General features: G+C 52.5%; 1 protein-coding gene across 1 annotated transcript in view; it reads right to left on the reverse strand.

Annotated features, from left to right (window-relative positions):
- Positions 1 to 21,748, reverse strand: part of FSD2 (fibronectin type III and SPRY domain containing 2) — a 47,305-nt gene that overhangs the window by 2,465 nt on the left and 23,092 nt on the right. Inside the window, exons 3-13 of the mRNA XM_039216527.1 lie at positions 19,812 to 20,472; positions 19,591 to 19,686; positions 17,620 to 17,850; positions 16,380 to 16,402; positions 15,287 to 15,408; positions 11,726 to 11,881; positions 9,114 to 9,248; positions 8,247 to 8,397; positions 6,121 to 6,254; positions 4,724 to 4,856; positions 367 to 543 (exon numbers count right to left, since the gene is read on the reverse strand). Coding sequence (XP_039072458.1) covers positions 367 to 543; positions 4,724 to 4,856; positions 6,121 to 6,254; positions 8,247 to 8,397; positions 9,114 to 9,248; positions 11,726 to 11,881; positions 15,287 to 15,408; positions 16,380 to 16,402; positions 17,620 to 17,850; positions 19,591 to 19,686; positions 19,812 to 20,414 — 1,961 coding nt within the window. The 5' untranslated portion in view covers positions 20,415 to 20,472. The remainder of the gene's footprint in view (positions 1 to 366; positions 544 to 4,723; positions 4,857 to 6,120; positions 6,255 to 8,246; positions 8,398 to 9,113; positions 9,249 to 11,725; positions 11,882 to 15,286; positions 15,409 to 16,379; positions 16,403 to 17,619; positions 17,851 to 19,590; positions 19,687 to 19,811; positions 20,473 to 21,748) is intronic.

Consider the following 21,748-nt stretch of genomic DNA (forward strand, 5'->3'; position numbering starts at 1 on the left):
TTGGATTCCAAGCTCCAAAACCCCACGTTGGATGGATTATCTGATGCTGTGAGGCATAGCTTATTTTTAAAATGGGGTCGTATACTTGTGAGAAGGAAACAGGATGGTGCATGTAAGCGGATGCAACAGTGCCTGGCCCAGAAGCAGCTCTCCACAAATTTTAGCTATTTCTGTCTGAAAGAAAAGTACCCCAAGCCGCTCTTCCTCTTCTCATCTGGACTTCAGGGGAAAGGGCTGGAAAAGAGCTGCGAACTATCTCAGAATATCTTCTGAAACCTACTATAGGCCTTAATTATTGCTAGTGAAGCCTCTCACTCTCTTCTTTCAAAGCAAATTTTAGTATTGGGCGTCCAGATTCTACTTTACCGTGATGATGCAAATCTGTGCCTCATGCACCAAGACAGGCAGTTTGCTCCCAGGTCCTCCTGTTTAGGGACATCTTCAAAGGCCACACCCACCGTGTAGTCCGACCGCTGGTCCACCTCCACCTCCCAGTAATGGCGCCCTCGGATTGGAATGAGATTCCCCATGACTGCAACACACCTGGGTTTAGAAAGTGGAGGCGCATGTGACTGGGGGCGGCCTGAGCCTGGCCGTGCAGGGGGGTGATGCCAGCCGTTGGGGTCGGCCTGCAGGCAGAGGCCAGTGTTTTGAACACCTCCCTCATGAAGCGGCTCATCCTCAGCTCACCTGATGGATGGGGAAGGTTCTTACCCTGCTGGTAATTGGAGCAAGTTAGGAAAGGCTCTATTTGCATTTTTAGTAACTTTTTAGTGACAAAAATAAAGATTTGGTTCACTTGCTCATAAAAAAAAAAAAAAAAGGATTTGGGGCCCCTGGGTGGCTCAGTGAGTTAAACATCTGACTTCGACTCAGATTTGTGGGTTCGAGCCCCACATCAGGCTCTGTGCTGACAGTTCAGCGCCTGGAGCCTGCTTGGCATTCTGTGTCTCCCTGTCTCTCTGCCCCTCCGCTGCTCACACTCTGACTCTCTCTCTTTCAAAAATAAATAAACTAAAAAAAATTAAAGCAAACAAAAGGGACTGAAACTTAGAACTCAGCACAGTCAAGGGAACCATGCACTTGAAGTTCAGGAAGCGACCAGCCCCGCTGATGCTACACAACTAGCATGGAGGCTTTGACGTGACACATATCTGAGGGGTGGCTACAGGCAGAAGACCAGGATCTGAAACACAGACGCAAACCTGAGAGGAGCAAATAGCAAATTCCTCACCAATGATCAAAATTGACCTGCAAGACATCACTGGGAGCAACTGCACTTACAAAGGTCAGAGTTGTGTTTTGTTTTACAACAATACAGCATTCTTCAGAGGAAGGTTCTTGGTGGAATTCAGATCACATCAGTATCTCCAAAATGAAGAATCACCTCCTGCAGGAAACTTCTACATTAGCCAAACTGAGTGGCCTCCCCAAACCCTGGGCAGATTTGTTCAGGGGTCATTAGCAAGAGATCTCTGCTCTCCGATTCCAAGTTCTGGAGGCCAAGCAAAGCCCTGGGAAGGAGGCTGCACATGACATAGCTCCTCCTCTGGAAAACAAAGCCATCTCTACTCTCCGCTCTAGCCCACATCTCCACCCATCTGCTGTCCCTCATTGAGAATGTCCCCACGAGAGCTTACCACATTCCCACCCCTCCCACAGCCCACCAGACTTTGTGTTTTGCTTGTGGTGGGAAGGAGGACTTACACTTCGCGTTTTCTCCGTTTTGGTTAATAGATTTCATTATCTACCCAGCAATCAAAGGCAGAAAACAGTAACCCAAGACAGAATAATGTAGTGGTGACACGCTCAGCTTCTAGTTTAATTCTGACTCCAACCCTTAATAGCAGTGTGCCTTTGGGCAAATTGCTTTACTTCTCTGTGCCTCAATGATCTCATCTGTCAAACTGGACTCATAATGGGATGGACCTCACAGGCTGTCGTGATGATTCAATGAGCTAATCCACGTAAAGCTCTTGGAACATGTCTAGCACCTGATAAACACCATACGTCACAGTCCCTGATGCATCCCTCCCCTGCTCGTCCCGTAACCAGCTGGCCTCTCTCCTTGTTGGTTTTATGTGCTACATATCTGTTGAGCCCATCAGCTCCTCTCATCCACCTAACTGCCAATTTGCTCAAGGCCTCCACAGCCCCTTCTCGGGTCTCCTGGGTTCCTAGCTGCTTCTCCCCCTCCTCCCCAGTTCACCCTTGCCCCCCCCCCCCAGTGGGATCCTTCTGAAATGTAAATCTGATTGTGTCACTTCCCCTACTTGAATCCTCCAATAATTCCCACCCCTCAAAGGATAAGATCCAAACTTGTTTTGCACTAGAACTTTTCCATCTTTCCTGCCTCGTCTTCCACTTCTTCCCATTAATGGACCCTATACCACAGACACGCTAAGCTGGGAGCTCTCCAAACGCATGGGCTCCCTGACTTCCGTTGCTTGTCCATGTAGGAGGCACTTCTTCTGCCCTGTTGGCCTGGAGAACTCCCTTTTATCCTTCAAGCCCTTGCCTCTCCAGGAAGCCTTCTTCCCGGGGGCTCCTACGGTGCCTTGTCCATATGCTGCCGTAGCTTTTACAGGTGTGTCTGACACGTGTCTCTCCCCCGCCTGCCAGTCTGAGTCAGGTGCGCAGGGAGAGTATCTTTGTCTCTTTACGCCCAGCGCACAGCATGGTGTTTCACAGGACAATGGATATACTGGTGACGGGATATTGAAACGGGACCGTCTAACTTGGCTGGACCCCAAAAAGCCAAGAGCAGAACAACAGGTGGTGAGATCCCCCCTAGTTCAAGGCGAGCGGCGGGAAGGAGTACTTACACCTCCCCCCTGTGCAGGACTCGGTGACCAAAAACTTGTTGGTGACTTTTTAGCGCAACACCAAATGGCTGAAGCGAAGCTGCTCGAGGGGGGGCTGCCCGGGGAGCTTCCACACACGCAGTGAATAGCAGGGGCCTGGTCAGGGGGATGTGCCTTCAGAGGGCCGGGTGTGGACAGGACCCACTGCAGGAAAGCTGCCTCCGGACTGTTTGTGGGAAGATCCCGTCCAAGCTGCCCGTGAGGGCCCAGGAGGCCTCGGCGGAAAGAACGAGAACCACTGGGTGCGGAGGTTGACGGGCTGCCAGGGGCCTACCCACATCGCACTGGTACCAGTTAGTACCGACAGGCCAAAAACAGGACAACAGGCCCAAAATGGAGCCCGTTACGCTAAGCCCCACGTCACCAAGAAGTGGAATCTTAAACCAGCCAGGAGTTGCCCGATGAGCACTAGCGAGGTGACGTGCCTCACAGACCCTGCTGTCCCCTGCAGGAAGTAACCTCACCACAGCCACGCGCTGCCTCGCCTACAGTAACTTGACCCATCAAAGCCTTTCATCCTGTGCAGCTCCTGAGAGCTCCTGTCTGCCTGCTAGACTGGGTGGAACCCGGTTCACAGCTTGTGGAATAAAGCCAATAAGATCTTTAAAAGTCTACTCAGTTGATTTTTTTTTTTTTTTTAAACACAGGTAAGGCCTTTATTGCTTCACATCCCTCTCCAGGCCCCGCAACCCCAGGTAGAATGGGCAGAGGCAGGAAAGGATCAAGTTGCTTTCCACGGTACCCTGCACACTTGGGCTACTGCATGCGAACACTTATGTAGAGTAGGTCTCACACACACACACACACACACACACACACACACACACACACACACAGTAAAAAGGCCAGCAGGGAGCCAACGTCAGCAGAAGAGCCAGCTCTGGGATAGTCTAGGACCCGGGCAGGGAGGCTGGATGCAGTTTCTTTCTTTCTTTATTTTTCAGAGAGAGAGAGCAAGGGCAGGGGAAGGCCAGAGAGAGAGAGGGAGACATAGAATCCAAAGCAGATTCCCAGCTCTGAGCTGTCAGCAAATAGCCCAACATGGGGCTTGAACTCACGGACTGTGAGATCATGATCTGAGCCAAAGTCGGACCCTCAACTGACTGAACCCCCCAGGCGCCCCTGGATGAAGTTTCCATCCATAGCCCTTGCAGCCCCCACGGGAGAGCCCCTTTGCCTCCTTAGAAGATCCTCCTGACTCTAAAACCAACAGGCCAAGAACTCTTCCTGTCCGGACGGGACCAGGAAGCTGAGAGCCACCTTTAATGTGTAACCATGGAAATGGAATGAGCCCTTGGCGTTAACCTCTGTTCTTTTTCTCCCATTGCTTTGACTTTTCTATTTCAGTGGTGTGTATCTGCCCCTCATGTGAAGTCTTCCTTAAGTATTTGGAAAGAAGTGAGGCATAAATAAACTGCTTCAATGTGAATTGAGCACCAAGGACTGGAAACAGCTACACTTCTAGACAGACGGCGCACATCTTTTGGGGGACCGCCCCCCCTCGGGTCATGCACCAGCACAATCCCTCACCGGCTGTAGGAGACAGAGCACCAGCCCAAGCCTGAGAGACCTACATGCTTGTTTCTTTCCCCAACGCCCGTCAGTGCCCCTCGTCGTGGCTGCAGGGCACGGCCTCCAGCTCGGCGGCCGGACCCCACCTCAGAAGCCACAACAGGTGTCTTCAGCCCACACCAGCCAGACCCTTCCTCCGCTCCAGCTCCCCAGCCTCCCCTCCCCCGCCCCAGACCCCTAGCCATTTCTGGGACCTCTTCAAGTTCTGTCATCACCACTTTTTATGTAAACAACAACGTGTATTAGGGAGATTCACGGAATGTTCTAGTGAGTGGCTGGCGAAGTACCTGGTGAACCGGGTGTTGCTAGGGAGCAGCTCTGTTGCTGGGGTTTTCTTTTCGCTCCGCACGACTGTGAACCCATCCTCCGAAATGGTCAGCCCGGCGTGGCAGGTGTGCTGGTTCAGGTGAAAGTAGCTGCCTGTGTGGGCGAAACACGCGAAGAGCCCCAGCCAGTCCCACCCCCGTGCCGGCCGGGGGTCCTGGCCTCACAGTCCTCTCCCTCCCGCCACCGACGATGGTGGCGGTGAGCATGCGCTGGGAGCCAGCGTGCCTCGCCCCCAGCAGGCAGTGTACAAGTCTCCCCCGGTTCAAGCCTCAATTACTCTCAGAACCGCATTATTATTTACACCTGGGGAGGAGAAAACTGACGCACCAGGTGGTTTAAAAATAATCACCTGGCGGGGCACCTGGGTAGCACAGTCTAAGCTTAGTGTTGGACTCCTGATCTCCGCTCAGGTCATGATCTTATGGTTCATGAGTTCGAGCCCCCTTGACGGGCTCTGCGTTAATGGCGAAGGGCCTGCTTGGGATTCGGTGTCTCTCTCACTCTGCCCGTCCCACTCTCTCTCTCTCAAAATAAACAAATGAACTTAGAAAAAAAAAAACTGGCAACGACACAACTCAAGTTTGAACCCCCAAATCCCCCTGATTCCACGGGCTTTGCTCTAAGCTGGGAGGCTTATAAGAGCCTGCTCACGGACAAGAATTTCTAACCTACCTGCCAAGGGAAATGGGAATTGAGGAGATTAACGACCAATCTGACAAAGGGAAGTGGAATTCAACATTTCAATGAGGGCAGTGGCGGAGAGGCAAGGAGATTACAGCCATCCCCAAATTGTGGTTAAAACAGAGCTCACCAAAAAATGGTATAGAACAGATTGTTGAATAAAAAAATTACTTAATAAAAACTTTATTTAGTAAAAAAAAAAAATCCATTATTTAGGAACATAGTAACTAATTCCCCATTACAGTGACTTAGCTAAGTTCTTTTTTCTCGAGTTCCTATTCTGTCACTTCTTTCATCTGACACCTGGGTGCAAACATCGCCATCAAGCTGTTCACAATGATTTCCACAGTTTGACGCTGCTGGAAATCTCATTCGCTGTCTGCAGGTTCCCAGCTGAGAAGCGATGCACCACGTGCGCCCTTGCTGCCAGCTTGCCGGTTCCAAGCGAGGGTCATTTTTTAATCTATAATAATTTTTGCTGATTTGTGTTCATTTAAGGTTTTCATAAATACACTCTTTTCTTCCATTTTATGTCTTTTAGAGGGAGAGAGAACAAACGTGCAAGAGGGAGAGTGGCAGAGCCTGACTTGGCCTATTTTCCAGAGAAGCCGTGCAGCGCTGGTCTGCCCCAAAGTGGCTCCCTGAGGTCTTAAGGGCATGAGGCCAGGGCACATACCTGTGGTGTAGACCGTCACGGGGTCGCTCCTTGCACTGGGGCCCCCCACGCTCAGGGCTCGCACGTAGATGGTGTAGCGCTGCCTGGGCTGCAGCTGCACCAGGGCCTCGCACGTTGGGATGCCCACAACCGACCTGGGCACAGAAGGGGAGCCTCAGTCACGGGGTGGGGGGTGCGCTGGGCAGCCAGGCCCCGGCACATCCCTTTTAAAGCTGGGATTTTAAACTCGCCCTCGCACCGCAGCCTCCGGCCTACACCGCCGGCGGGTTTCCTCTTCCAGCTCTACTTTCCTCGTTCCGTTGTTACTCCTCGTGTCTGTGGCCCTCTGCCCTCGGGGCTCCCCAGCCCGAGTCCCCGGCCCCCAGCTGTCCCACGCTTGGCCTCGGTCTCCCACTGTGCCCCCAGCTGTCTGATGGGTCAGAACCTCTCCGAGGGCGGGGGCTGAGTGCCGCCCGCCTCAGCCCAGCGCTGGGCCTGTAGCAGGTACCTCGGTCTGTGTTTATGAACCGACATCTCTGGCGAGAGCGGAAGGGCAGCACAGAAGCCCCCCGGGGACCCAATTTATTGCAATTCTACCGCACACAAACACAAGCGGATAACTGTCGGCCTTGTCTGCAATCGCTAAGCCCCTTTCAGTCCAGGGGAAAAGAGAAGGCTTCTCTCCAATGTGACGCCGGTTTACACCGCCCTCATCCGACGAGGCGAAGGCTGCGGCTGCGGGCCGGCGCGGCGCTTTCACACGCGTCCAGTAAACACTAACCAAGCCCCTTAGGTTCCAGACACTGGAGGGGAGGCTCTGGGGAAAGCTGAATGTGGCCCCTGCCCTCACCGAGCTCACGGGCGAGGTGGGCAGAGAGGCCCTCTGCAAGCCAGCAAGGGAGGAGGCGCAGGCTGGTACCCGGCACGCGGGGACGGCGTGCTGCACGGTGGACAAGGCCGGAGAGGTGGATCTGGAGCTGAGCTCTCAAGAATGGCTTGCACGTAACTGGATGAAACGGGGACAGGAGTCTCCTACACGGAAGGAGCAAGAAGGCACATGGGAAGTAGGAGGAGCTAAAATGTGACCAGTGTGACGAGCCAGACACGGAGGGCAGCTGGTGAGGCATGAGCTAGAGATGCAGGGGAGGGCGCGGCCCCTTCCGGGAAGGAGTTCTGTCCCTTCTTCAAGATGATTAGATCTGTGCTGGGAGGGCAGGCACTACCCCAGGTCACGGGCCAGCCCCTGTTGACGCCCATCATTACGGTCCCAGGTGTCAGGTGCTCCTGGAGCATCAGCACAAAGCGCACAAGATGTTGGCATCGTTCAGGTGGCCAGGACCGCCGGACGCCCCTGCCCCACTCCCGAGTATCTCGAGAGGTAAATAACCAAGGTCAGCCCTGAGGTGGCCGTGGACACGTGGATTCTACCTAGAACAGAGGGTGTGGGACAGATGGCCAGGCTCCAAGCTTAGCACTAAGCACAGAAGAGTCTGTCTTTCCTGACAGTTGACACCAATTCCACTTCCTCCGTTTCTCCAGAACCAGGTGGTGCACCCTCTGCTCCACCGCTGGGCAGCCCTGGACGCGGGGGCTGTTCCCGGACTGTCGGGGTCTTGGCTCGCTCCTGCCCCGGGGCCACGCCGCCGACCCGCTATCCTCAGAGCCTGGTCCTTCCTCCGTTCAGGTCTCCATTTAGATGTTCGCTCCATCCACACAGGTCTCCACTTTCACCCATCCCCCTCCTTACATGTCTTTCTCCTTCAGAGCACCTTCTATTTTATGTATTTGTTTTCCTGTTTTCTGTCTATTTGCCCCCACTTGACAGTCAGCTCCGTAGGGAAGGGAATTTATCTATCTAGTCTCCTGGAACCCAGGTCCTGGCCCCGGGCCCGCAACACTGTGGAATGAATGAGTGGTAAATCTTCGTTGGACTGGAAAAGCATCCCTGAGGTTTAAACTGTTTACTCACACATCACGCACCTTCAGTAATAGTGTTTGAGAAATTTCTCAGGAAAACGAAGCGGCCCAAAGTTAAGGTTCCAAACTCTGTCCTTCTCTGCAGGCCCCGTGCATTTCCTGAGCTGTGTCAGGTGTCACACACACACACACACACACACACACACACCCCGGCCATGACTATGACTCACTCAGTCACTCCTGAGGCTTCAGGCGTCTCCGCCTGGGTCAGCTCCACCGTGTACGAGTCCACGGGATTCAGGTTCCCAGACTCCCAGCAAATCAGCGCAGCCTCTTCGCAGCTCCGTATCTCTTTGCTTTTTATAATGGGAGGGGAGGGTGCTAGTGCGGGACAAAGGGGGAGAGGAATGACCATTCTGCTCCTATCCAGACAGTTTGTCCAGAGCACGGCTAACCAAGCACAACCTCTGCCCACAAAAGACATTCAGTGCAATAAAAAACAAACCGGGTACAAGAGACTGAGTATTTGCGTACCCTCCCCCCGCCCAGAATTCATGTGTTGCAGCCTGTTCCCCAGCGTGGCAGTAGGTGGGGTCTTTGGGACATGATGAGGAGGGTGTCTCTCATCAAAGGGAGCCCAAGGAGCTCTGGGTCCCTTTCTGTTGTGTGAGGACGCAGCCAAAACAAAGTCAGCTGTCTACAGCCCCGGAAGGCTTCACATCAAGACACCAAATATGCTGGTGGCTTAAAAGGAGGCCCCTTTCAGCTTCCAAAACTGTGAGAGTTAAAATTCTGTCATTTATGAGCCACTCGGTCTGTGGTGTTCTGTCATGGCCGCCCACATGGCCCGAGACGCCGGGAACCCCTTTCAGACGGTTCCTGGAGCAGAAGGCGGCTGAAAGGTGAAATGATGCTGTGATTGTGAGCAGTGCTTTCTGATGTTTTGAGACCAACTCTGAGCAAGTGTCCCTTCCGTCCTAGGAACACAGGTTTGGTGTGTTAAATGAAAGGAAAATGGACAGCTATTCCTGCCCTTCCAAATGAAATCAAATGTCCTGCCACACCTCGAAAGCCGTGGCTCCTGGGGCCCCCCTTACCTGTCATGTACACTGCACGCTCACTGGCGGGGCTGCGGCCAGCCCTGTTCTGAGCTGTGACCCAAAATTCATACTGGGTATTTGGCACAAGATTTCTCACTGAGCAATATGTTTCTTTGACAGTCATTGTAAACTCTGGAAAACAAAAAATAAAAAACAAAAGACAAGAATTCAACCCCAAAAAGAGGCCAAGTGGCTCCAAATCAGCTGTGCTGAATGTCCCTGCAGTAGATGACAGAACTGGCCATAAACTCCTCCCACCCGTGTATGTGTTCTCTGCGGTGTGGCTTGCTGCTCCTTCAAGAGGTTCATTTTTTCCTGTCATCCCTTGATGGGCTGAGCCACGTGACTTGCTTTGGCCAATGAGACGGCAGCACACACGATGCCGCCAGATGCCTGGGAAACGCGAATGTGTGGGGGCTTGTCCTCTGGCTGCTGGGAGCACCGTCCATTTCTTTATTTTTTAACATTTAAAAAATAGTTTTTGTTTATTTTGAGACAGAGAGAGACAGCATGAGCAGGGGAGGGTCAGAGAGAGGGAGACACAGAATCTGAAACAGGCTCCAGGCTCTGAGCTGCCAGCACAGAACCCGACGCGGGGCTCGAACCCACGAACCGTGAGATCATGACCTGAACCGAAGTCGGACACTTAACCCACAGAGCCACCCCGGCACCCCAAACACTGTCCATCTCCACGTGAACAAGCCCAAGCCAGGCTTCCGGACAATGAGACCCGATGGACAGAGGCCCCAGCCATCCCTGCCAAATCCCCAGACCTGTAAGTGAGGCCATCCCACACCACCCAGCTCTACGTAGCCAAGCTGGCCCAGACCAGAAGAACGTCCAGCCAACTCACATAATTATAAGAAATAACAAATGTTTGTCATTTTAAGCCAATAAGTCATGCATATGTGTGTGGAATACGGCAGGATAGGGTATTGTTACACAGCAAAAGCTAACTGATACACCTCCAAACCTCCCTAGAGTCTTGAAAGGCAGTGATAACTCATTTACCCACCCTCTGATATCAGTTCCTTTATTACAAAGTGGTCCATTTAAGAGATCTTCTAGAGGGGCTCCTGGGTGGCTCAGTTGGTTAAACATGTGACTCTTGATTTCGGCTCAGGTTATAATCTTACAGTTTGTAAGATCAAGACCTGTGTCGGGCTCCGTGCTGATAATGTGGGGCCTGCTTGGGATTCTCTCTCTCTTCCTCTATCTCTGCCCCTCCCCTGCTCACGATCTCTCTCTCAAAGTAAATTAACATTACAAAAGAAAAGATCTTCATAGATTGCCATGACACAACCCAAACACAATGACTTCTCCTGTGTGTCTGCAGAGAGTGCCAACAGGGATGATTCATGACATGGACTGGTTAATCAGACCTGGCTTCATGGTCCCTGACCTCCCTTGTATTTATTTACTTTCATAATTTCTTTTTTTAATTTTTAGAGAAAGAGCACACAAGAAGGGAAGGTGAGTAGAGGGGGGAATCTCAGGTAGGCTCCCCACTCAGCTCCGACCCTGATGTGGGGCTTGATCCCACGACCCTGGGATCGTGACCTGGGTCGAAATCAAGAGTCGAACACTCAACCGATTGAACCACCCAGGCCCCCCTCCTTAACCTCCCTTTTAAAATCTTCCTCTTTCCCCACTGTGGCCTCTTTAGTCTTTGTTCAGATCACCCTCATCATCCGCTCACCTTATTCTGACCTCCCTCAGCATTACTTAATCTTACCCTTACTTTTCTCAAGCATTCCCCTTCCTTCCCGGTCCCTGCACAGAAAACCCACCCTCACCTTCGGCACTCAGACCCTCCCCCTGCCTGGGCTGGTGCAGCAGTGAGCTCTGTGTGGCGAGCCTGCACACGTGACTCTTGCCCTGCTCTGCCATCGCCCACTGTGTCCCCACGGACAGCACTTTCTCTCTTGTCTCAGTCCCCTTGCCCATGAGGTGGAAATCCCCAAGGCCCTCTCTTCCCACCCGGCCAATGGCTTATGTGTCGTGTGGGGAGTGGGGAAGCAGCTACGCCCAGCCCTAGGCCCACACCAGCTCCATGTCCCTGAGAAGGGGATGGGCCCAGAGCTGCCCACCCTGGAGGGTTGGGGACATTCCCAGGAGCGTGCTCAACCTGCGCATGTGGGTCTGATCAGCGGTAGCCCTTTCGAGCTGCTTCACGGGGGTCTGCAGGTTAACCCTCCAACTCGTCCCGGCAGGAGGCTGCTCTGAGAAGGGCCAGCCCAGGGGTGGGACGGGGGGGCGGTTATCCAGACAGCCTGTCAGGCCTCCTCAAGGAGGGGCGTCCCCACCCTTTCTGCACACAGCGGCCGACAGGGACTCATCCCAAGGACAGCTCTGGCCTGACGGCTATACCTACACTCCAGGCACCTTAGCTGGCCTGTGGCCTCCCCAGGCAGCCCCAACGTGCCCTCTGCCACACCCCCTGCCTGCAGCCCCGATGCCAGGTAGTTCCCGGATGACGACAGCCCCAAGCAGCTGCATACACAGATTCATCCCCCCTCTGCCCTTTCGATTACTGGGAAAACTGCTCCCCGGCCTCTGGGGGCCCTTGGCCGTGCCAGAGCGTGAGTACGACCTTGGCGGAGCCTCACCTGCTTGGTCCTTCCCAGGCGAGCTGTCCTGCACTGGCCAGTAGGACAGCACGTAGCTCTCCACCGTGTCGTCAGAGTACAGGCTCCAGCACACGCGGACGGAGGAGCCCGTGGCCGAGTTGGGGGCCTGCGGGTTTATTACCGGAGCAGAAGGAGCTGGACGAAGCAAAGGGAGAAAAGCAAACACAAGTGAGGAGCCCCCAGGAGAGGTGTGGGCTGCAGCCAGGACTCCTGGTCCCCTGAGGCATCCGTGGGCTTTGCCCAGACGGGACAAGGTCAGGAAGGCCACACCTCCTAAGCGCCAGCCTGCAGGCAACAACCAGCACGTCCATTCCTGCTCTGACAAACCCACGCAAACTTGCGGGGGAGGGTTCGGTGACAGGGACTCGGGCTGGGGGTGGTATGCAAGCCCTGCTACAGGCATGGGTCCTCTGACCCCTCCCACGCCATCCGGAGAGGCCGAGGCAGCCTGGACCACGGCAGTGCCGCCCACAACCCCGGAGAGAACAGAGGAGAGGAGCAGCTTCACCGGGAGAGCCGTCCGCCAGCCGTGTCTTCATCATGATGGGGGAAGACTGGGTTGGGCCAAATGTGCTTTTCAGAACCATCTTGAGAATCCACCTACTGAGTTAATTCTTTTTTTTTTTTTAATTTTTAATGTTTATTTATTTTTGAGAGAAAGAGAGAGAGCACGAGACAGAGCGTGAGTGGGGAAAGGGCAGAGAGAGAGGGAGACACGGAATCCGAAGCAGCTCCAGGCTCTGAGCTGTCAGCACAGAGCTCAAGACCTTGGGATCATGACTTGCGCCGAAGTCGGACGCCTAACTGACTCAGCCACCCAGGCGCCCTGAGTTAATTCTTTCATTTTCTGTAGGTTAATACTCTGCCTCCCCAGATTCACACACAACCGAGACACCCTCGTCTCTCCTCTGTGGACTCTTCTCCCTCGGCAGCATCTGCCTGCAGCCCAGTCTTTGCCAAACAACCTTGACTTCTGATTTTGACATTAATCTGTCCAGGTAAGAGCACAAGTAAACCTGAAGGTGCTTCCCAGCCGCAGCTCAGCCCTTCCTCTCTGGCCGGGGCCTGGAAGGTCCTAACATGACAAAGGAGAGGAGGAAGAGAAAGAACCTAATGACAAAGTCCAGAATGTACAGAGGGTGCCCTTCTATACCCTCAAGGGACAGCAAGAAGGGCAGGAGGTGCAGAGAGAAGAGAGGGGCCCTGGGGTTGGGAGCCTGCCAGAAGGCACCAGGTGATGGTCTGTATAAGACCTGGACTGGGGGGTGGGGTAGAGGGGGGGAAGTGTCGGCGTTTCTCAAGCACTGACTTGAGTGACCATGCCTTTCCTTCCAAATACCTGAGCCTGATGATCTGGGCAGCACCACCCCTTGGAAAGGGAGGGACCATCCATTGGACATCGAAGCTCAGTGAGATCACCCCATGAACCATGAGTCTAAGAATGGCCACCAAGATTTATCAATGAGGACGTCCATTACAGTGTGGTCTCTAATGGTGAAAAACCTAGAAACATCCTAGCAGCCAGTCCAGTTGAGAACCAAGTAAACAGGGGCGCCTGGGTGGCTCAGTTGGTTGAGCGTCCGACTTCGGCTCAGGTCATGATCTCACGGTTCGTGGGTTCGAGCCCCGCGTCGGGCTCTGTGCTGGCAGCTCAGAGCCTGGAGCCTGCTTCGGATTCTGTGTCTCCCTCTCTCTCTGACCCTCCCCTGCTCACGCTCTCTCTCTCTCTCTCTCTCAGAAATAAATAAAGCATTAAAAAATTAAAATAAAAAAATTAAAATAAAAAAAAAGAGAACCAAGTAAACAAATTAAGGTATACACCCATTAAAATGATGTTATAGAAGGATTTACAATACAAGAAATATTGATTAAAATTTTGACTAAAAAAGCAGGTTATGGGGTGCCTGGGTGGCTCAGTAGGTTAAGCGTCCGACTTTGGCTCAGGTCATGATCATGGCTTGTGAGTTTGAGCCCTGTGCCGGGCTCTGTGCTGACAGCTTGGAGCCTGGAGCCTGCTTCTGATTCTGTGTCTCCCCGTCTCTCTGGCCCTCTCCCACTCACGCTCTGTCTCTCTCACTCTCAAAAATGAATAAGTGTTAAAAAAAATTTTTTTTAATGTCTTTTATTTATTTCTAGGAGAGATAGAGAGAGACAGCGTGAGCAGGGGAGGGTCAGAGAGAGAGGGAGTCACAGACTGAAACAGACTCCAGGCTCTGAGCTGGCAGTCAGCACGGAGCCCGACGCGGGGCTCGAACCCACGAACCGCGAGATCATGACCTAAGCGAAAGTCGGACGCTTAACCGACTAAGCCACCCAGGCGCCCCAAAAAAAAATTTTTTTAAAGCAGGTTACAAGAGGGAATAAATGCCCTTTCTATTTCAAAAAAAGTCTGTGTAAAGGGAAAACCTAAAATGACATGTACATTTTTACAACATAGTTGGGTGTTGGTGAGGAAAAGGTGAGCAGTCAAAAATAAAAGGGCTAAATTACAGTATTATTCTTAGAAATTAGTAATCAAAATAGGGGCACCTGGGTGGCTCAGTCAGTTGAACGTTGGGCCCTTGATTTCAGCTCAGGTCATGAGCTCACAGTTCGTGAGTTTGAGCCCAGACAGCATTGGGCTCTGTGCTGATACTGAGGGGTCTGCTTGGCATTCTCTGCCTCTCTCCTTCTCTGTGTGCCCCTCCCCTGCTTGCTCTCTCTCTCTCTCAAAATAAATAAACTTAAGTAATACCTTTTTTTTAAAAAAGTAGGTAATCACAATAATATTTTTAAGTTTATTTATTGAGAGAGAGAGAGAGCAGGGGAGGGGCAGGGAGAGGGGGTAGAGAGAGAGAATCCCAAGCAGGCTCCCAAGCAGCACTGTGAGCACAGAGGCCAACATGGGCCTTGAACTCATGAACCACGAGATCATGACCTGATCTGAAATCAAGAGTCAGACACTTAACCAACTGAGCCACTGAGGTGCCCCCACAATAATGTTTTTAAGAGCCACCTGCTACCACGTGATGTGCTATACATACATTGCCTCACACAACTCCCACCATGTCCCCATGAGGCTTTATTATGTCCATTTTGTGGACAAGGAAACCAAGAGTCAGAGAAGCTAGGCAAGTTGTCTACAGTCACACAGCTAGGAAGTGGAAGGGCTGGGATTCTTACCAGCTCCACAGGGTCCCAAAGCTCACTTCTTAGCCACTGTGCTAGCTAAGTAAGTAAAATTCGGGCTACTCGCCTGGAGTAACTCAGGCAGGAGAACAGACAGGGGTTTATGAATCTGGGCAGGCTATGAACACAACATTTCAAGGCTGCCCAGGGCCAGATATTGGCTCCCTGCAAAGTAAGGGTGGGAACTTCCCCGGGGAGGTCAGCCTCTGTCCTCACTTTACATACAAGCTGTGAGGACATGAAATTAGAGGGGGGAAAATAAAAAACCTGTTTCTAAATCTTTATGAGGTTTTTTTAGCTATCAAAAGTTCTAACTCAAAGTTCAGGGACTTGGAACTTTCTGTGAAGTGTGCACACAGGCAAAATCTGCACCTGGGATGGTGTTAATGGAGCCCATGAGCTGCTCCACGTCAGAGAAGTCCAAGGTCTGGTCTTCAAAGTCAGGCTGTGCAGAGATTTCCACGTCTGTTTCTGTATTCAAGAATTTCCCGAGTCTGTTGGTATAAAAAGACATGCTAACAAGAAAGAGGGGGCACATGCCTTAGGGGGGGTCTACAGTGCCGGGTCATTGGTAATAAATGCGAAGGGCTCTTTGCTGAATTTTTATTTCTTTAACGCACTGCTGGCTGTCATCTGCTCCGGTGACTGACCCAGGGGGGTCCCCCACGGGGATGGGGGAATTGGTTTGTGCATTTGAGGGGAGTAGGGGTGGGTCATTTGGGGGGCATGTGCCTAAGAGCTTCAGATCTACACCCTCTAGAAGACCTCTCAGGTGCTGACCCAGAAGCTTCCATCCCCACGCCACCCCAGGCCCCACCATGCACAGACTGGGGTTTCTTCTCCACGGGGCCGAGCGTACTCAGCTTGCTGACGGGGGACTGGGGCTGTGAGCTTTCTTGCACCCGCTCCCCGGCAGTCACAGGGTTTGTAAGCAGCAGGGGCAGACTCTGAAATCAGGTCTGTCTTTCGTTTCTTAATCCTTATGTTATCAAGCCTCAATGTGCGTGTGGCTTTACAGACATTATCTCACTTAATTCCTATAAAACTCTCCCTGTCTGTAAATAAGGAAGGGGAGTCCTAGACTGGTTGGACTTGCCCAGGGTCATGGGCATAAAGGGATTTGAGCTCCTCTCTGGCTCTACAGCCGTGTGTGCTTTCTGTGGTGCACAGTCTGGGTCCTGGCACAGCTCAGGGGTGTGGGAGGTACTGGACACTGGCTCCTCCTCGTGAAAGGAGGGGCTCACAGGGGTGGCCTGACCACAGGCTTGCTGGCTGCGGTGTCTGAGATTTGGTACTAGCAGGCCCTAGTGACCCCCACCATGCCCCCAAAGCCAGCGCTGTTGGAGCTCAGGGGCAGATGTGAAAACTGTAACTGGGAGCACCTACCCAAGTGGAGTTGAGTCTAGTGACATCTAGAGGATCAAGAGACGGGAAAAGAAAATACGCGTCAGAGTAAGAGTATTACCTGTCAGCCATAGCCACAGCATCCTAAAAAGGAGGAGGAAAAGGAGAAAATACTAAATTTGATTTTGAAAATAAATTTCCTTTTCGAACTATATCGTGATATAAGCACATTTTAAAATTTGGAGATTAGGGAAAAGAGAAATGGCAGCCCTTTCCCCAATAACAAAACCACTCTCAGTCTGCCTGTGCATTTCTTCGAAGACTGCGTTTCCCCAGGGATGTTCCGGAAGCGCCCCTGTGTCAGAAATGGTCTTTTGGCCCACCCGTTGGAAAGACTGCAGAACAGCTCACGGAATGGGAATTCCATCGTTTACTTAACCATTCCTCTGGTGAGGGACATTTTGGTTGTTTCTAATTTTTCATCATCACAAATAACAGTGAGGAGAGCATTTCCACACATACCACTTTCTGCACATTCGGGATTATGTCTCAGAGATACCGCAATGTTGTGGGACCTGTGGTTCAAAAGGCCTGAGTGTCGAAGGCCCTAGTGGTGCCTGCAGACTTGCTTTCCAGCTTGTCATGGGTCCCTCGTCCCAAGCAGGGTGGGGAGGAAGTGCTGTTGGGCTTTAAGGGACCCCCTATGGGCGGGGTCAGTGTGGAGGCCATATTTGGCAATGGGGAAGCTTCAGAGGCTGTAGGCCCCTCCCCCACATCCTGGATACCACAACCGGCCATATTCCTGTGGGACTTTGTGAAGACAGGGGACCTCAGCGCTGATTGAGATTGAAATTCCCACAGCCCAGAAGCATGGGACCTTGAGCTCAGATTTAATTGGATTCCAAGCAAATTAAGAAATGGATTTTTTTTTTTGCATGTTTGAGTTTATAAAGATTTAAAATTGGTGCCGTTGTAACTGGAGAGTCGGAGTGTGCCTTTTTAGCCTGGATTACCTCCTCCTCAGAGCTCTAAGAGGCCGTCTGAGGTAACCAGAAAACTCTCAGAGCGCTGATGTTGCTCAGCTTCCTGGCGAGGGGGCAGGTCTCTGGGACAGAGGAAGGAAGGCTGGTGTTGCCTGAGGAATGGGGGAGGGAAGGGGTCAGCCGGTGTGAGTCTGCTCAGCTACTTACGGCGGGGCACAGAGACATGGGTGATCGCCTCACCATCATGACCACCCAGGAATCAGATGGATGCTGACGACAGAAGTCAACTGCAACCCCTCCAGGCAGACAGGGACCACCTAACCTACCCCAGCCATACTGTCCCTTCGGTTCACGATCTCATTTCACCTCGTGACTGACCTTTATGAAGTCAACCTTCTCTTCATGACACATCTCCTCTATGGTTTCCATGAGCTCCTTACAGGTATCCAGGTTTTCCCCACAGCTGACCAGCTGTTCATACAAGGCTTCCAGCTTCGCTTTCTTTTTCTCCCCTAGAGCGTGTATTTTTTCTTCGTATTTTTGAGCAAGTGTTTCCAAAATCTCGTTGTAATGTGACTCAAAGTTTTGTTCCTGTCTTCCAAAGTTCTCCTGCAAGACGGTTGACCGCCGCCATTATTATTTCAGTGAGTGTGCTATGTGGACTACAGAGTCATCTGGGGCATGAAAATATATCCACCCAGAGATGTTTTAGTCACTCCCACCCTTTTCTTATCATCTCTGGCCAGGACGCTGGGGCGGCTGCAGCGGGAGGTGGGACCAGGAGTCTATGGCTAGAGCCCCTGGGATAATTTTTTTTTTAAAGTAGGCTTCACGCCCGGCATGGAGCCTAATGTGGAGCCCAACATGGGGCTTTGAACTCACATCCCTGAGATCAAGAGTCAGACGCTTAACCAACTGAACCACCCAGGCGCCCGAGCCCCTGGGATCACCTTAATGAGAAGCACTGCCTTCTCTCCCGGCAGCATTTTGCAATCTTCCCCGGCCCCCACCATCCCCAGCCCCAAACCACCCCGCCTCTGTTGTGGCCACCTCCCAGGAACACGGTCAGTGACAAGTCAGCCCGCCCCCGTATCCCTGGACGGTGGACACCTATGGAGATGTCTGCCCTGGGAAATGAGCCCCCAGCATCTTGTGGCATTCACCTCCACTTTCTGATGCTTGCTTGCATCCTACAAACGCCAGGATCACACAGATCCTCGCATCAACTAAGAGAAGGATGCAGGGGGAAGGGGCGTAGGGACCGTGGCCAGATGGTCCTGCCTCATAGATGAGAAAACGTAGGAAGGCGGAGGGAGCCATTAGACCGTACTTAATCCTGGGGCAAGGCAGATGAGTAATATCAATTAAATCCTGTCCATTACTGGTCCTCTTAGGTTCGAAGCCTGGGAGAGCTTAGTGGGTTGTGACTGATGCCACCCTCACCAGGTTAACAGAGACATTTCCAAAGCAGAGGCTCTTATTGATGACCCAGGGAGTATTTACTGAACATCTGCTGGGTGCCCAAGACTTGTTCAGAATGGCAGCAGAGAAGGATAGCAGTGGGGGACTCCCCAGTGTTGGTGTAAAAAGGGAAACTCAAGAGTCCTCACTGAGGGTGAGGGTATTTGGACCTGAGAGTGAGCTGGCAAAGTGAGTGTAGGGAATTTTGCCCGGGTGGCTGTACCTCTGTCCCTCCTACAAGTACCTTATGCTCGCTCCTTCCCTGTGCCCCACAGAGGGGATTGGTGCAAAGTTCTCCCTCTTAAGACTGGGGCTGAAGAAGGTCCAGCTTCATGGAAAAGGGGCCTGGGGTTTAGCTAATTCATATGAAGTTGTTCTTGTGTATACAGTCTGAGGCTCTATTAATAGAGGTAGAGCACCCACAGGCAGAGAAGGAAGGTGGAAAGTCCTGGTCCTTGTCCTCATCTGGATGGGGAGGCTGAGGGCCGGCATCACAGCGGTGTACGACATACCTACTCGGCCCACCCGGGGGGCGGTGACGTGTTTGGTGACAGGCACAGGCGCGTGTTAGTCTTATGAGAAACAGATACCAGCTGGGGAAATAAGGAGGGATGGGTGCCTTGTCCAGTCTGGACCATGCAAGACCCCACCCCCCTAAGCGGGACTGAGGATAGAGAGAAGAGACCCTGCCTCCCCTCGGGAGCCTCTGGTTCAGTAGGGAATGTGGACCGGTCACCGGTTCCAGGGGGGTTATGTGCCCAAGGTCCCGTGGGAAGGCAGGGGAAAGGGCGAGAGGCGGCGGCTCTCTGACTCCCATCAGCCTCAGCTGCTGACCCGGCCACGGCGGAAGCCACGCGTGTCTGACCGCGTCACCGCACCTGCTCTTACCTCCACTGTGATGAAAACCTCCTCCAAGTGATTTGCAAAATTCTCCATCTCGATAATCTGCTTTTCCAGTTTGAACATGTTTTTGTGAATTTCGTCCTGGGAAACAGAGGACCCCAAGGGGACGTGAATGCTCTTTCCTCTCTTCCGTAGGAGGTGTTTTACATCCATTCCGCGTCCCTGAGACACAGACGCACTCGGGGCAGCTGGGGAGCCCCGTTTACCTTGGCGCTCTCCAGGGCCTGGCTGAGCGGGGCCACCTCGTGCTCTCCGTGCGCACCGGGAACCTCCGACGCCCTTACCGGCGCTCTGCAGGTGACACAGAAGCCCAGGGCGGCCTCGTCCTCGTCCGCCTCCTCGGGGATGACGTAGCACTCGTACTCCTCGCTGGCCCGGCCGTGCGCGTACCTGTAGGCTTCCCGCAGGGCCCGGCTCGCCGCGCCCCAGCCCGCGTCCTCGGCCTCGGCGCCCGGGCGCCGGTCCCACTGCGCCCCGGCCGCGGGCAGGTGCAGCCGGGGCTCCGGCACCTCCGCGCGCCGCGCGCTTCCGCCCGCGAGCGCCGCGCCCCACTCGCCACCACCTCCGAGCGCGTACGCATCCTCGAGCTCCTCCACCTCCCCCTCCAGGTCGCCCTGGGCCTCACCTGGGGCCGCCCCCGCGGGCTCGCTGGTCATTTCGGCGGGGACGTGTCTTCCCGGCCGCGTGTGTTCTTCAGGGAAGGGCTGCAGCCTGTCTTCGGGCTCATACGGATCCACGGCATAGAAGTGGGAGTCGCGGGGGGCCGGGGACCTGTGCACCTCGGGCGCGCCCCCGGCCTCCCCGTCCATCGCGCCTCTGCACGGGCACGGCTCCTCCCGCGCGCGCCTCCTAGGGGGGTCCTGGGTCCTAGAACACAGAAGGAGGGGGAACCCCGTTTCTGAGAAGGCCATCCCAGGAAATGGTCATGAGATTGGGCTGGACTCATTCGCAATTAAAAAAAAAAAAATCATTTAAGCAGTTCAGCCGTGGGTTTACTTGGAACCATCTGCAAAGGGAGGTTTGCTTTCTCCAGGAAAGAGGGGCTTTCTAAGCTTTAAGGGGACCAGAAATAAAGAAATGCCAGACGTTTTGACTGACAAAAGACTCCTTCACCTCTGTTTGAGGCAAAATAATGGGAAGCGGCTCAGGCAATTATTAGACAAGGTGTATAAATGGACTGAAAAAAAATTAAGAACGCAATAAATTGATGTGCAAGGACAATTCAGAAAATAATCACTTGTGGAAAAACATTTGGAAAATGGTTCGTCCTTACAAGTCACAGGGAACAAATAAGATGCCATTCTGCCCTCCCAGCAGGCAAATATTTAGAAATATAAGAACGAGACCTAAGGCTGGTCAGGGGTACAGAGAAGTGCGGACTCTCATGTGCTGTGGGTTTGAATGGACACCAGGTTCCCTGCTGCAGAGTGAACTGCAAGATGTGGATCAGCAGCCTTTGTTCACACTCTACACTAATAATCCCCATCAGGACGCTGAAAGAAAATATCAAATGCAGGGGAAAAATATTTCTATATAAAAATATCCATCACAAAATATTCTTTTTTATTTATTTTTTAAAAATTTAATGTGTATTTATTTGGGGGAAAGAGAGAGAGAGTGTGCATGCCCGTGTAGGGGAGGGGCAGAGAGAGAGGGAGACACAGAATCTGAAACAGCTCCAGGCTCTGAGCTGTCGGCACAGAGCCCAACGCTGGGTTCAAACTCATGAACCACAAGACCATTACCTGAGTGGAAGTCTGACACTTAACTGACTGAGCCACCCAAGCACACCACAAAGTATTTTATGACAGAAAAAAAATTGTAAAGCCCTAATGATTAGGAGAACAGTTAAGTAAGCTAGGTTATGTGTACTCCCTAGGATATAATGCAAACTTTAAAAAGTTAGGGAGAACGAATGATAACTTGGGAAAAGATTTACAATACATTAAGTAAAATAAATGGAATATTCATCATATACAGACTATGAAATGTACTACTATGGAGGTACATAAAATCTAGAAAGAAATAATAACGGTAGAAGTAGTAAATACAATATTAGTCACAGCTACGACTTACTGAGCACTTACGTGCTTTTTCTGTGTTTGGCAATTTATATACATACCCTTAGGCGGTGGACACTGCT

Source organism: Hyaena hyaena, unplaced genomic scaffold (assembly GCF_003009895.1).
Source record: "Hyaena hyaena isolate Hyena2069 unplaced genomic scaffold, ASM300989v1 scaffold_13, whole genome shotgun sequence".
Taxonomy (NCBI): Eukaryota; Metazoa; Chordata; class Mammalia; order Carnivora; family Hyaenidae; genus Hyaena; species Hyaena hyaena.